This window comes from Oncorhynchus gorbuscha, linkage group LG17, assembly GCF_021184085.1.
Source record: "Oncorhynchus gorbuscha isolate QuinsamMale2020 ecotype Even-year linkage group LG17, OgorEven_v1.0, whole genome shotgun sequence".
Classification (NCBI taxonomy): domain Eukaryota; kingdom Metazoa; phylum Chordata; class Actinopteri; order Salmoniformes; family Salmonidae; genus Oncorhynchus; species Oncorhynchus gorbuscha.
Window position 1 is genome coordinate 42,825,522 of NC_060189.1, and position 13,465 is coordinate 42,838,986.

Below are 13,465 nucleotides of genomic sequence, written 5' to 3' on the forward strand. Positions count from 1 at the left end.
TTTGTGAGATCTGATGATCGGCGCAGCGTGACTACAATGAAGTCAACCTGCAACGCACCCAATGAAGCCGACATGGCAATGAAAACTACATGGCAACCGGCATTAAAGGCGCACCGAGCGTCAGCAGAAAGCAGCCTGGCAATCTATGGTGGACTGCGCAGATGAAGGATATGGCAGCGACCTTATATTTGATCAAGTGAGTTCTGCATCTTGTTCGTGTTGGTGTCCTGCATATTTTGTCAGAATTGGAATTGGTCAGATAAAGGGCAACGAGCAAGGGACATCATATTTTTATACAGGTTCCTATCCACTGATTCAATCTCAACGAATAGCGGTGGATGAGGGTGATTGATTACGTTCAGTCTAAATGTATTTTCATTCACTACGACAGGGCGATTTGATTGATTCATTGATTATCCATCTTATTGTAAATATGGAAAATATAGCCGGTGGATACTGGGCATATTGTGGGGTGGTGGGTTATTTATTTCGCGTACTGCCATTTAAGGGATGATTCTTATTCTGTCTATTCATTGAAATCTACAAGTTTTATTGAATTAGTATCGTGTTAATGACGTAACAGACTGACGTTCTCCGTATCTATGGAGACACGAAGGCAAGAGTGTTCGGTTCAGAATGTTCAATGCAGTGTTGCATAGAGACCAGGATTCTAGACATTCCCATGTCATAGCTGAGAGTAAGATACGTTTCAAGGTTGATGCACTGAATGGACAAGGCAGTGCTTTTCCTGTTTAAAGGCTGCACCCCTTCGATGGAATCTATATAGGCTATAGATAACTTGGAATAAAAAAGCCACATTTATTATTTAGCTTTTTATTTTTATTTGACACAGAATAGTCATCAAACTGCATATTTCCATACTGTAGCTACAGTATTTCCGACACTTGATTGGAATCACCTCATGAAGACACAGGCCTATTGAATAGACCTGCCATAGGCCACCATGTAATCAGGATGGACATTTCAAGACATGAGGACCAGGTTGTCTCCATGTAGTAAACTGAATGCTGTGTGATGCTCTGAATCTTTTCAGTGATAGATTTTCTCCATCTGGGAATTAGGAAATATCTCACTCTTTAGTGCACCCACCTTCTGAATGGAAACATGGACACCACCTACAAAGGAGGAATTGTAGTCAACAATGTCCAGGAACTTTGAGGTGAGTAACATGTAGGCTATTATAATTCTATTCTATGTTACATTACCTGGTCATACATTACCTAGTAATGTTGTGTTATGACTTGACTGTATTGGATGGTTTGCTAGGCCTACCTCTTGCAGAAACAACCTAAGCACATGAGCCTACCTAATAATCCAGAATAAAGAGTGATATAAAAACACAAATGAAAAACAAAACAAAATAAATCAAGTCAGTCAATGATACCCTTGAAGAAAGACACCAACCTCCACTATATTCTCCTCCTCTGCTTACCTCCAAGCCTGGTCACTCAGTAGGGATGTTGGCTACTGTGGAACATGGTCCCATCCTCTGCAGCGACTCCAACATCCTCTGCCTCTCCTGGAAGGGCCGGGTCCCCAAGAGTGAGAAGGACAAGCCGGTGTGCCAGCGGCGCTACCATGAGGAGGGCTGGCTGGCCACAGGGAACGGGAGAGGGGTGGTGGGCGTGACGTTCACATCCAGCCACTGCAGGAGAGACAGGAACACTCCTCAGAGAATCAACTTCAACCTGCGAGGACACAACAGTGAGGTGGGTCTTGTTATTTTTTTTCCGAAACTGCGTTTATTTGCAGAATTAATAAAAAAATGCCCTCATATATAAACACCCAGATTTAATCTGACAATCATCACAAAAGAGCATTTTGTGTTAGTATAAAATAGGCGATGTAGAGTAGGTGGAGGAAGTGGACTGTTTTGTACTTTCTCTCATTCAGCATGTGCATCTCATTTTGAATATGAATTGTATTCCACTTTCACATTCCTAGAGAGCCCCCTGTGTTTGTGGAGTATAATAGCAGTTGCATACTTCCCTTTGCAGGTTGTGTTGGTTCGTTGGAATGAGCCCTTTCAGAAGTTGGCCACGTGTGACATGGAGGGAGGCATCTTCGTCTGGATTCAGTATGAGGGACGGTGGTCTGTAGAGTTAGTGAATGACCGTGGTGCCCAGGTAGGTATAAGATGCCCGGGTACGATATTTTTACTATATTTTTTATTGGGAAAGATAATGTATTGGTGAAAACATTATGCAATGCTGGAAAGATAATATAATGGATGCATTTCTAATCTCTCCATAAGGTGAGTGATTTCACATGGTCCCATGATGGCACTCAGGCCTTGATCGCCTACAGAGATGGGTTTGTCTTGGTGGGGTCAGTCAGCGGACAGAGACACTGGTCCTCAGAGATCAACCTGGAGAGCCAGATCACCTGTGGCATCTGGACACCTGACGACCAACAGGTAAGTACACCTGAGCTAACCTGGTTTCTGGCTGAACCTAAACAAAACATTGAGCATGTATTGCCCTTTTACAAACAAATAAGATACATATTATAGTATTGACCTTTTTGTTACAGGCAAACAATATATGAAATAATCTGTTGGTTTCGGGGACACAGCTTTAGCCTTGACTAAAAAGCATGCTCATTTGAGATTCTTGCATACTTGTTTGTCTATTGCCTGTCCAGGACATGTACTTGTACATCAAGCTGCCTTGTTCTGCAGAAAGGTTTGATAGGCTCCCTGCCCCTATGGGCTGTTCTGGCTCGGACACAGTTTACTTACACTTTGTCTAGGACTAGGTTTCATCTTTGTCCAGGAGACTACCCCCATTGATGTTTTCTCTCAGAAAATAAGGATTCCTGCCAACTGCCTTTATTTCAGGTGTTGTTTGGTACAGCCGACGGTCAGGTGATAGTGATGGACTGTCATGGTCGCATGCTGGCCCATGTCCTGCTACACGAGTCGGATGGCATCGTCGGCATGTCATGGAACTGCCCCTGCTTCCTAGTGGAGGACAGCACAGAAAGCGACACCGACTCTGATGACAACCCACCTCAAGGTAAGATACTGTAATAATGAGAATGCAAGGTAGTGTGGTTATTTAGATCATTTAGGCACTGATTCTATGGGCACAGAGAGTGACGCTGCGTCTTATGACAATAACCCAGCTCAAGGTCACACATTGTAAACAATCAAGCGAGAGAGAAGAACATCCCTGTCTTGTACCGCTCTCGAATGTGAAAAAAAAGAGATGTGATAACATTTTTTAACCTCTACTGTGAACACTATGATCGTGCACATTAGCCAGGAGGCTAATGTGTTTATTTCTCTCTCCCAAGTGCGTATCCCGAAGCCCCTTCTGACAGTTAGCTTCATATCAGGAGACATCAGTTTGATGAACAACTACGATGACCTCGCTCCTACCGTCATCCGCTCAGGACTCAAAGGTAATGACTTTGTCAATCTTAAACGTGTGGGCGGACCGAATGTGTTGTGACTGAGCTCCTCCTGTTCAGATGTGGAGGTCCAGTGGTGTTCTCAGGGGGACCTCCTGGCGGCAGCTGGGATGGAGAGACATGGGCTCCCTGGAGTCCCCTCTGACCCTATCGTGAGGAACGCCCTGGTCAAATTCTACAACGTCCAAGGAGAACATATCTACACGTTAGAAACACCTGCCCAGGTGAGCTCCCCTCTTTGATTCACTTTTCTGAAATGTTATTGTATGATATTTACAAACGGGTTGTAATTTGTTTGTGATGGCATCATTTTTGCCTTCTGGGTAGGTCCTCTAACACGTCTAAGTCAAATTCTATAAGTCATCTGAAATCTTCAATGAATAACTACAATATTAACAGAAAGTATACTTGACATGAAATGTACTGTCGCCGCACTTCCAAGTCTCGTTTAGTGGTCTATGGAGAAAGCCAGAAATCAAGGTTCCATAGAATGTGAATACAACAGAACAGGGCCGACTGGGAACCTGCCTTGTCAACCTTTGCCTTGCAGCGCCCCATCACCACTATCTGCTGGGGCCACAGAGACTCTCGTCTGTTCCTGGCGTGTGGCACGGCGCTGTACGTGGTGCGGGTGGAGCACCGGGTGGCCAGCCTGCAGCTGCTGTGCCAACAGGGCATCGCCAGTGCCCTGCGGGAGGAGAGGGACGTGGGCAAACTAAACATGCCCTCCTTACTCTGTTCCTATGTCACAACCGCCTTCATACCCACCATCAAGGTAAAATACGCTTTATTCAGTTGGCTACTGTAGGTTATTATCTGAGCTCAAAGCCATCTGGACTTGTTCATTTCAAAATGACAGGACCCCTTGGTCGTAATCCTTCAATGTTTGTAGATCGGTAAGGTGCAGGGGATATGCTGGAAGCTCCATCACTACCCTGAGTGTACCTATCCAGATCCTAACGATCTAAAGGGGTAAGGGCCAAGGGGAAGGGGTAGGGGTAGGGAGCGGATTGGAACCAACTGTTAATGCTTTTCTTTTGTTTCTCTAGCCTCCTATTCCTGATCCCAACAACATCCGGGACTTTGTCAGCTACCCCACAGCTGGTAACGAGAGGCTGCACTGCACCATGAAGCGAGCGGAGGACAACCCAGAGGCAGGGGGACCCTGTTACACCCTCTACCTGGAACACCTAGGTGGTCTGGTGCCCATCCTCAAAGGCAGACGCATCAGCAAGCTACGGCCAGAGTTCATCATCATAGACCCTAAAACAGACAGCAAAGCAGGTGGGATTGGCACAGAAAGATTTATTATAATGCACTTTCAAAAATAGTTAGTATGTTATACACAAACAGCTCATTTTAGACCGGTATATAATGATGAGTTGGGCAACCCTACTATTGTGTGTTCACATGTATATTGTATATTTTTTTCCTGAAGTTCTACTGGTCTGTCCTGTTTATAGAGGTGGAGTCAAATATGATTTTTTTATTTGTTATTTGTTTGTTTGTTTATTTGCTTGTTTGTTGTTGTTTCTTCCCCCTCCAGATGAGGTGTGTGTGAATGCTATGATCTCCTACATGACTGACAGCTGTAACTGTTCGGACTCCAGCGACATTGAGTTGAGTGATGAGTGGGTCGGGAAGAAGTCCCCTAAACTGTCCAGAGGAAACGGGTCACCCAAGCTTTCCAGGTATCTTTCATGACAATGGTCTGGACTCTGGAAGAGTGAGGTTATAAGACTAATGTTTACCATATTCAACCCTAATCCTAACCATTACCTTTAGTAGACGATCCATGTTATACAAAAAGTTCAACCTTCTTCAATAGGTCATACTGATCATTTTATTTGTTTCAAATGTTATTTGTTCATCATTTTAAATTGGTCTATTTTGGCTTTGTTTGCCATTTGTTTTGGTTGTTGTCTGGCATAGAAGGAACATGGAATCTAGAAAATCTCCCAAAATGTCCCGGGCTAGTCAAGAAGGCCCACGATCACCCCGGTTACCAACAAAGAAGCCACCAATTCGATCTCCCAGTTTGACGCGTCGAGAGATGTCCATGGATGGAATCTCTGAGGTATTGTCTGAATATGTGTCGTGTGGAACGTTGGTATAGTGGTTCTTTAGTGGTTAGGAGCTGAAATTGTGGTTTCTGCATGTTTAGATTTAGCCACTTCTGTGCCCAGAAGTTAACCGGGTATAGCTAGCTGGCTAGCTCATGCAATATTTGGTTCTGGGTTCTGGATCATTTTTTACATAATAAAAAATATGAATCTATTTGCTTGATTTCACAGCATAATTATCTTGCTCAAGTCACGTCCAATATTTGGGGGACAAAGTTCAAAATCGTTGGACTTGCTTCTTTCCTACCTGCTAATCTTGGTGCAGGTAAGATCACCAACATTTGGAGGGAAAAAACACGGACATATTTTCAGTATTTACCCTATTTTTTATTATTCCTTTATGTTGACTACTCCATCTCATTCCAATTTGATTGTAGAAATGTTTTCCTCTGTTTTAGTTATCTATAAGACCAGTTTGCTGCATCTTCAACCAAGGCAGATGACAATCTACCTTCCGGAGGTCCGGAAAATATCACTTGACTTCATGAGCCTGCCTGTCTTTAACCCAAACGTCTTCAGTGAGGATGAGGATGACTTGCCTGGTAAGTCATGAATGAATGAACAATTTAAAAAACCATAAATTCATTGATACTGGAATTAAGTATCAAGTGCAAGTTTACATGAATTTCGGTTGGATGTTGACTTCTGTTTAGTAATGAATAATAATAATAATGTAGTACGTAACAATACCTAAAGTTATTGGAATATTCTTTGACTTGTCTTTCAGTGATGGGACCATCTGGAGTGACAAGTGACAACCCTCCCTGTACGGTCAACATCCCCATCGCACCCATCCACAGCCCTGCCCAAGCCATGTCCCCCACTCAGAGCATTGGACTGGTCCAGTCCCTGCTGGCCAATCAGAACATCCAGCTGGATGTCTTGACCAATCCCACGGCTACGGCTTCAGCTGCAGCGGCCGCTGCATCAGCCTCGGCCTCTATTGCAGGGCCTGGTCACGGTCAGAATGCAGTAGCAGCACAGTACAGTGGGACTCTAGGAAGGTACTCCAACCCAGGACAGGTGATCTTTAACAGGCTAGAGATGGGACCCCTCCTAGCTGGAACACTGCCTCCACCTCCGCCTCCACATCATCCCCCTCAACAACCTCAACAACAACGTCCTCAGTCTCAACAGACACACCAACATCAGTCCAAACAACCACCGCAGATACTAACCCAACAGCAGCAGCAGCAACAACAACAGAGAATGCAACAGCATCAACAACTACAGCACCAGCAACAGCAGATTCAACAACAACATCAACAACTACAACAGCATCATATACAGCAGATCCAACAGCAGCAGCAGCAACAGACTCAGCAGCACCAAGCACTGCAACAACAGCACCAACAACAACAGGCGGCACTGCAACAGCAACAACAGCAGATCCAACATCAGCACCAACACTTGCAACAACAGCAAATCGCTCAGCAGCACCAACAGATGCAACTGCAACATGAGCAAATGCATCAGCAGCAACAACAAATGCAGCAGCAACAGCAGCAGATCCGACAGCAGATTATAGAGATGAGGCAGCAACAACAGCAGCTGCAGCAGCAACATCAGCAGATACAACAGCAACACCAACAGATGCAGAGGCAGCACCAACAAATGCAGCAGCAACTGAAGCTGCAGATCACCTTGCCCCCTCCGCCTACTGGCTATCCCACCATCTCTCTGCAGCAGTTCCAGGTACTGCAACAGATACCCCACCCCAGTGCAGAGTTGGGACCAGAAAGAGGAGAGCAGGGGCATACTCAGAGTCATACTCTGGGCAGGCCAAGTCTACCGCGATCCAGGCCTCCATCATTCATTGATGTAGACAGCTTACGGTCCAGACCTCCTTCCTTCATCGAAGCAGACACATCAAGATCTAGACCACCGTCATTCATCGACATAGACACAATACGGACTAGACCTCCTTCTTTCATTGATGCAGATACAGGTACATTGCGGTCTAGACCCCCGTCGTTCCTCGATGCAGACTCCTCCCGATCCAGACCTCCTTCATTCATAGACACAGACACACTACGTTCTAGACCTCCTTCCTTCCTCGATGCAGAGACTTCCCTTGAGATCCAGATGAGGAAGGTGAACCCTCCACCACCCTACCCAGGAACCATAGTGTCTGCAGCCACCGCCACAACCTCCACCGCTCCTCAGACCCTCATCACCAACTGTGACAGCCCCAACATACTGGTCACTGCAGACCCGTGTCTGAAGAAAGACGAGTTCTCACTCCACCCAGTTGGTCTCCAGTACCAGATGGGATACGAGAGGATCACAACCTTTGACAGCAGTGGGAATGTAGAGGAGGTGTGTCGCCCTCGCAGAAGACTCATAAGCAACCAGAACACCTACGCTGTTCAAGGCATGGGAGGTTCGGCCACACTTAAAGTCACCTCATCGTCCGACAGTAAGAAAGTCCAGCTTCCTTACAGCTCAGCAACTCTAAGCCGCCTCTCTGTGCCACGATACTCCATACCCAGCAGAGACCCGCCCCCCTACCCAGATCCAGCCAATCAGGTTAACATTAACACGACGACACTTTCTCCTCCCCAACGCATGGACAATAGTCACATGATTCACGCCACCTTGCGATCTGACCGGCGAGACGTGGAATCTCGCCTGAAGGTGTCCCAGATGGTTGACGCTTCAAGGACTCTACCAACCAAGTCTAAGATCAACAGTGCGGCCCTAGCACTCTCTTACCAGCAGAGGGTGCCCACGGCTCTGTATACCTGCACTCAGTGCAGCAGCAACAGCACCAGTGTCAGTGTTAGTGGTGGTGGTAGTAGCAGCAGTGGCATCGCAGGAGGCACTGTAGTGCGACAGGATTTCCCTCCAGGAAAAGGTGCTCATCACAGCACCATCATTGTTCACTCCAAAAGCACTTCGCCTCAAGCTTCTCAGTCATCTTACAATCTGCTGAGTCCTGTTGATAACAGCAGGGATAGGACTGTGTATGTGAACTCTGCCTTTACCGAAGACGAGACATTAAGTCAGCAGTGTCGTCACTTGACTCTTGGGGAAGTTAGTTTGACACTGAAACGTCCTCCACCATACCAGTGGGACCCAAACACTGCAGAGGAGTTCTGGATACCCCCAGAACAGACTATCGTAGCTCCTCCTCCACCTCCACCACCAACACACAAACCACCACCCCCGATCATCTTCAGCAATGCTCAGCATCTGGACATGACACGGCTGCCTTTTGTACTTTCAACAAAACCTCCCAGCAGCCCAAGTACTGTTACTTTCCCATCAGGTTACCAGATCTCCATGTCACCTTTCCCTCCAGGGGTTGGTCAGGATGGATCCCCACTCCAGTCCATGCAGAGCCATCCACCACCCTGCCCTCCCAACGAAGTAGTTGCTCCAGTCCCCCAGTTTGCCCAGCAGGACCCCAACCTGGTCTTGCCACCTGGATACCCTCCCAGCCATGCCAACCTAGCTTGCTGCCCTCTGCCCCCAATGTACCCAGGGGCCGCCTCCTGTGCTGGGCTTCAGCTGCACCCTGTTAGCCTGCACCCCTGGAACCCATATAGCCTACCCATGCAGGACCTGTCAGGCTCTGCCACCCTCCTCAGCAAGTCTCATCAGGTGTTAGAAAAGCCAGTCCTCTCCCCACCTCCTCCTGTTGCTCCCCCCCCACCACCTCTTACACTTCCTCCTCCTCCACCAACCGAGCTGCCAAAATCCAAAAGCCCTACAGAGGAGCTGGCGGAATCTGCCAGTAGCTTCCAGGAGCCGTCTTCTCTAAACGAAAGCCCCGTTCCAGACCGACAGGGGTCCGACATGTTCAGCAAGAAAAGTCGTAAACGTCTAGACAGCCGAGCCGAGGCGGCAAACATGACCACCGTCTCAGAGGGCAAATCCAAAAAGGAAGGGCGCGCCCTCTCTGACTTCAACTCCCTCATCTCTAGCCCCAGGCTTGGCGGCAGGGAGAAGAAGAAACTCAAAGGCCAGAGGGAGCAGCTGAACAAAACCAAGAAGCTCAACAGGACCAGTACCACTAGCGAGTTCCAGGACAGTTCGGAGAGCGAGCCCGAGCTCTTCATCAGCGGAGATGAACTGATGAACCAGAGCCAGAGCTCCAAGAAGGGTTGGAAGAGTAAGAGAAGCCTGAGGATGGCCAGTGAACTGGAGGAGATTAAGTGCAGGAAGGCCAATGAGAGAGAGGACCGTGGGCTGGGGAGCCAGGGATTTATCTATGTCATGGCCAATAAGCAGCCACTCTGGAATGAGGCCACACAGGTCTACCAGTTGGACTTCGGAGGACGAGTCACTCAGGAGTCTGCTAAGAACTTTCAGATCGAGCTGGACGGGAGACAGGTAAAATTTTGCTTCCATTATTTACAGAAACCTAGATACATTGTAAAAAAAGAACCACCTATTTATAATTTAGAATGGGAAATCTGTTTGCGGTTGCTTTAAATATAAGTTTAGCTTCCAGTCTCTCTGGAGGCCTGGGTTCAGTTCCCACCACTGCCACCAACTGTCACATTGCCCTGTTTATGGCTGAGATGAGTCAGCACTCAAATTGAACTTCAGGCAGCAGTGGCACAGCCAGAAGTTCATTGGTGGGTGGGCCTGCAGAAATTTGGGTGGGCCAATTATTTTGTATTTATTTATTATTTTTGAGGGGGTTGGGGAAAGCAACTAAATTCCTGCAATTTGACACATTTTGTCATGGGGACATTTTCACAGCTAATCTCATGCTATTCTACACATTTTGCCAACAGGCCCACCCAGGCCCATCTGTACCTATGCCCCACAGATGCAAACAGGCCTTCTTTACAGCTGTGTTCCTGTCTCTTTTCCCCTGTTTTTCTACAGGTGATGCAGTTTGGCAGAATCGATGGGAACGCATATATCCTGGATTTCCAGTATCCTTTCTCAGCAGTGCAGGCCTTTGCTGTTGCCTTAGCCAATGTTACTCAAAGGCTGAAGTAAGAGACTGCTCTAACCAGTGGTGTAGTGGAGGATATTTTGTGCAAGTGTTTACCTACCTTTTTGCGGAAAAATGCATTGAAAGTATAGGGAGCATTACATTACTCACGGCAAATGGCGATCAGTGTTTACCCACCTATGTTTTTTAACACTACATCACTGACTCTAACCCAACGTCACATATGTGTTCGTAAAAAAGGAGGAAGGGAAGCGCTGCTAAGGTACACAATAGTAGATTGTGGGGTAAATGAATAGAATTCATTAAAATGCCTTTATTTGTATGGCATGTTCAATGGAAACAAAAGTTTAGAAACGCTGACATGTGTGTCATATACAGTATATGGCTCTGTTACAACGTGCTCTGATGCAAAGTGACAGAATAATCCGAGATGATTATACTGTGTCCTGTAACACGGGACTGTCAGTGTAGTTCTGACGGATAATAGGGCTATGAAATACATTTTAGTAAGCCTCACAACAAAGCTTTTTAGTAGGTACGTTTCTCTTACTTACCGTATATATGCATTGGATTTAAAAACTGCCCTTGGAGATGTGCAATTTTAAAATGCAAGACTAAGATTGCAGGTTACCATGGTCATAAGAAAAGTAAGTGCAATGTTGGACAACGTTGAAATAATGTATTGTGAGAGAGGAGGCCATGTTGATTGTGGAAAGACAACACGATGAGTTTGAAAGTAATAGAGTTTATTTAGATGTTATTTCGAAGATCACTTCTATGAAGTGATCCTAGGAATACCATCATTTTCCGTAAATGTTTTTGTAGGACCTAGAAATATCCACATTTCCATTATGTAAACGTTATTGTAGGACTACATACCCTCATATGACATCAATTGTAACACATTCTTAACTCAATTGTAACATGTATGTTAACAAACCTTTCTGCCCATCATTTCATTTGGTTGAACCTATGAAGAAATGTCATGCATGTGTAAATCATTCACCAAGATCATCAAATGCATGGTTCATGTATCTGGGTGAAAATGCATACAGTAGATATCCCACCTGCGGCCAAATCCGTCAACTTATGCTAAACCCTGCAAGAAAATGAAAAGCTATCCTTAATTTAATGTTATAAGCTTGGTTGGCTCTGTGTTTTAGTCACTGGGTGTGGTTATGATGCTACTTGAACATTGCATTTGAATGTGAAGTGCTTTGCCTCCTTGGAGTTTCTGCTGCTGCTTTTGGTAGATATTGTCTGCATTGCTGCTAATAGTGTGTCACTTGGTACTGAAGACATTCAAGTTATCATTTTTTACATTTTCAGATTTGAATTGGATTTGATTGACTAATTAATCTGTGAATATGTTATTCAGTAGTTAACATGTGTATTATGCTGTTTTATCTGAAAGTACTGTAACTTCCAAAATAATGGAAACACTTGAGTGAATGAGGGATACGAAGTATATTGAAAGCAGGTGCTTCCACATAGGTGTGGTTCCTGAGTTAATTAAGTAATTAACACCCCATCATGCTTAGGGTCTGGCATACAAATGTTGGGCAGGCCATTATTTTGGCTACCATGGCTGTGTTATGACAATTCCCCCATCCACAGGGCACGAGTGGTCATTGAATGGTTTGATAAGCATGAAAACCATGTAAACCACATGCCCATGGCTGTGTCAGTTACCAGATTTAAACCCAATTGAACACTTAGGGGAGATTCTGGAGCGGCGCCTCCCTCCAGCATTTTCCGTGTTTCGCCCACCAAGCAAAGAGTTTTTGTATGGAGGCCAATGAGAGTGTCGAATTTGGTCAGCAAAAAAATGTATGGCTTCTTTACTAGAGGTTTATAGACGTTTCATAATGGTTAAGTTGTTACGCGTGTACTGATATAAGTAGGACACGTGACATCTCGCCAACATTGAGAAAAAACACTTTGTATCTGAGTTGTCTCGAGTTGGCTATGGATATTCATGGCATGCAGCTAATAGCATAGCATCTCTTGCCATTGAATACACGAGGTTAAAAACGATTACAATAGTGAGATGTATCCACCAATCAAAAGAAAGGATAGGCGGGAGCTAGACAGCCCGCCATGCCGCTTTATGGACAATGACTCCCATTGTTATGGCAGGGATACATGTATATTGTTAGTATATACATCATTTTTGGCGGTGCTTGAGACAGCGTTTTCCACCACAATCAACCAAATTATGGAATTCCTCACAGAAGAATGGTGTCGCAACCCTACAATAGAGTTCCAGATGCTTGTAGAATCTATGCCAAGGTGCATTGAAGCTGTTCTGGCTCGTAGTGACCCAACGCCCTATTAAAACACTTTATGTTGGTGTTTCCCTTCTTTTGGCAGTTAACTGTATATCTGCAGGATTATTTGAAAAAGTATTGTAGACAAGTTATGCGATGATTCAACTATTCAAATCAAATCAAATGTATTTCTGAAGCCCTTCTTACATCAGCTGATATCTCAAAGTGCTGTACAGAAACCCAGCCTAAAACCCCAAACAGCAAGCAATGCAGCTGTAGAAGAACGGTGGCTAGGAAAAACTCCCTAGAAAGGCCAGAACTTAGGAAGAAACCTAGAGAGGAACCAGGCAATGAGGGGTGGCCAGTCCTCTTCTGGCTGTGCCGGGTGGAGATTATAACAGAACATGGCCAAGATGTTCAAATGTTCAAAGATCATCAGCAGGGTCAAATAATAATAATCACAGTGGTTGTCGAGGGAGCAACAGGTCAGCACCTCAGGAGTAAATGTCAGTTGGCTGTTCATAGCCGATCATTCAGAGTATCTCTACCGCGCCTGCTGTATCTAGAGAGTTGAAAACAGCAGGTCTGGGACAGGTAGCACGTCCGGTGAACAGGTCAGGGTTCCATAGCCGCAGGCAGAACAGTTGAAACTGGAGCGGCAGCACGGCCAGGTGGACTGGGGACAGCAAGGAGTCATCAGGCCAGGTATTCCCGAGGCATGA

At 45.7% G+C, this 13,465-nt stretch overlaps 1 protein-coding gene across 2 annotated transcripts; it reads left to right on the forward strand.

Annotated features, from left to right (window-relative positions):
- The first annotated feature begins 113 nt into the window (after positions 1-113).
- On the forward strand, positions 114-13,032 carry LOC124001167 (tubby-related protein 4-like). Of its 2 annotated transcripts, none has more exons than XM_046307770.1 (16): positions 114-196; positions 1,055-1,180; positions 1,461-1,730; positions 2,019-2,147; positions 2,276-2,437; positions 2,861-3,038; positions 3,319-3,426; positions 3,496-3,659; positions 3,986-4,210; positions 4,485-4,719; positions 4,982-5,126; positions 5,368-5,512; positions 5,730-5,823; positions 5,957-6,100; positions 6,286-9,896; positions 10,401-13,032. In XM_046307770.1, the coding sequence occupies exons 2-16, from the start codon at positions 1,163-1,165 to the stop codon at positions 10,515-10,517; spliced, it is 5,745 nt and encodes a 1,914-aa protein (XP_046163726.1). In that variant the 5' UTR covers positions 114-196; positions 1,055-1,162; the 3' UTR covers positions 10,518-13,032. The 2 variants fall into 2 exon arrangements, with proteins under 2 accessions (XP_046163726.1, XP_046163727.1); XM_046307771.1 differs by having other exon boundaries at positions 164-196; positions 1,083-1,180.
- The last annotated feature ends 433 nt before the right edge of the window (positions 13,033-13,465 follow it).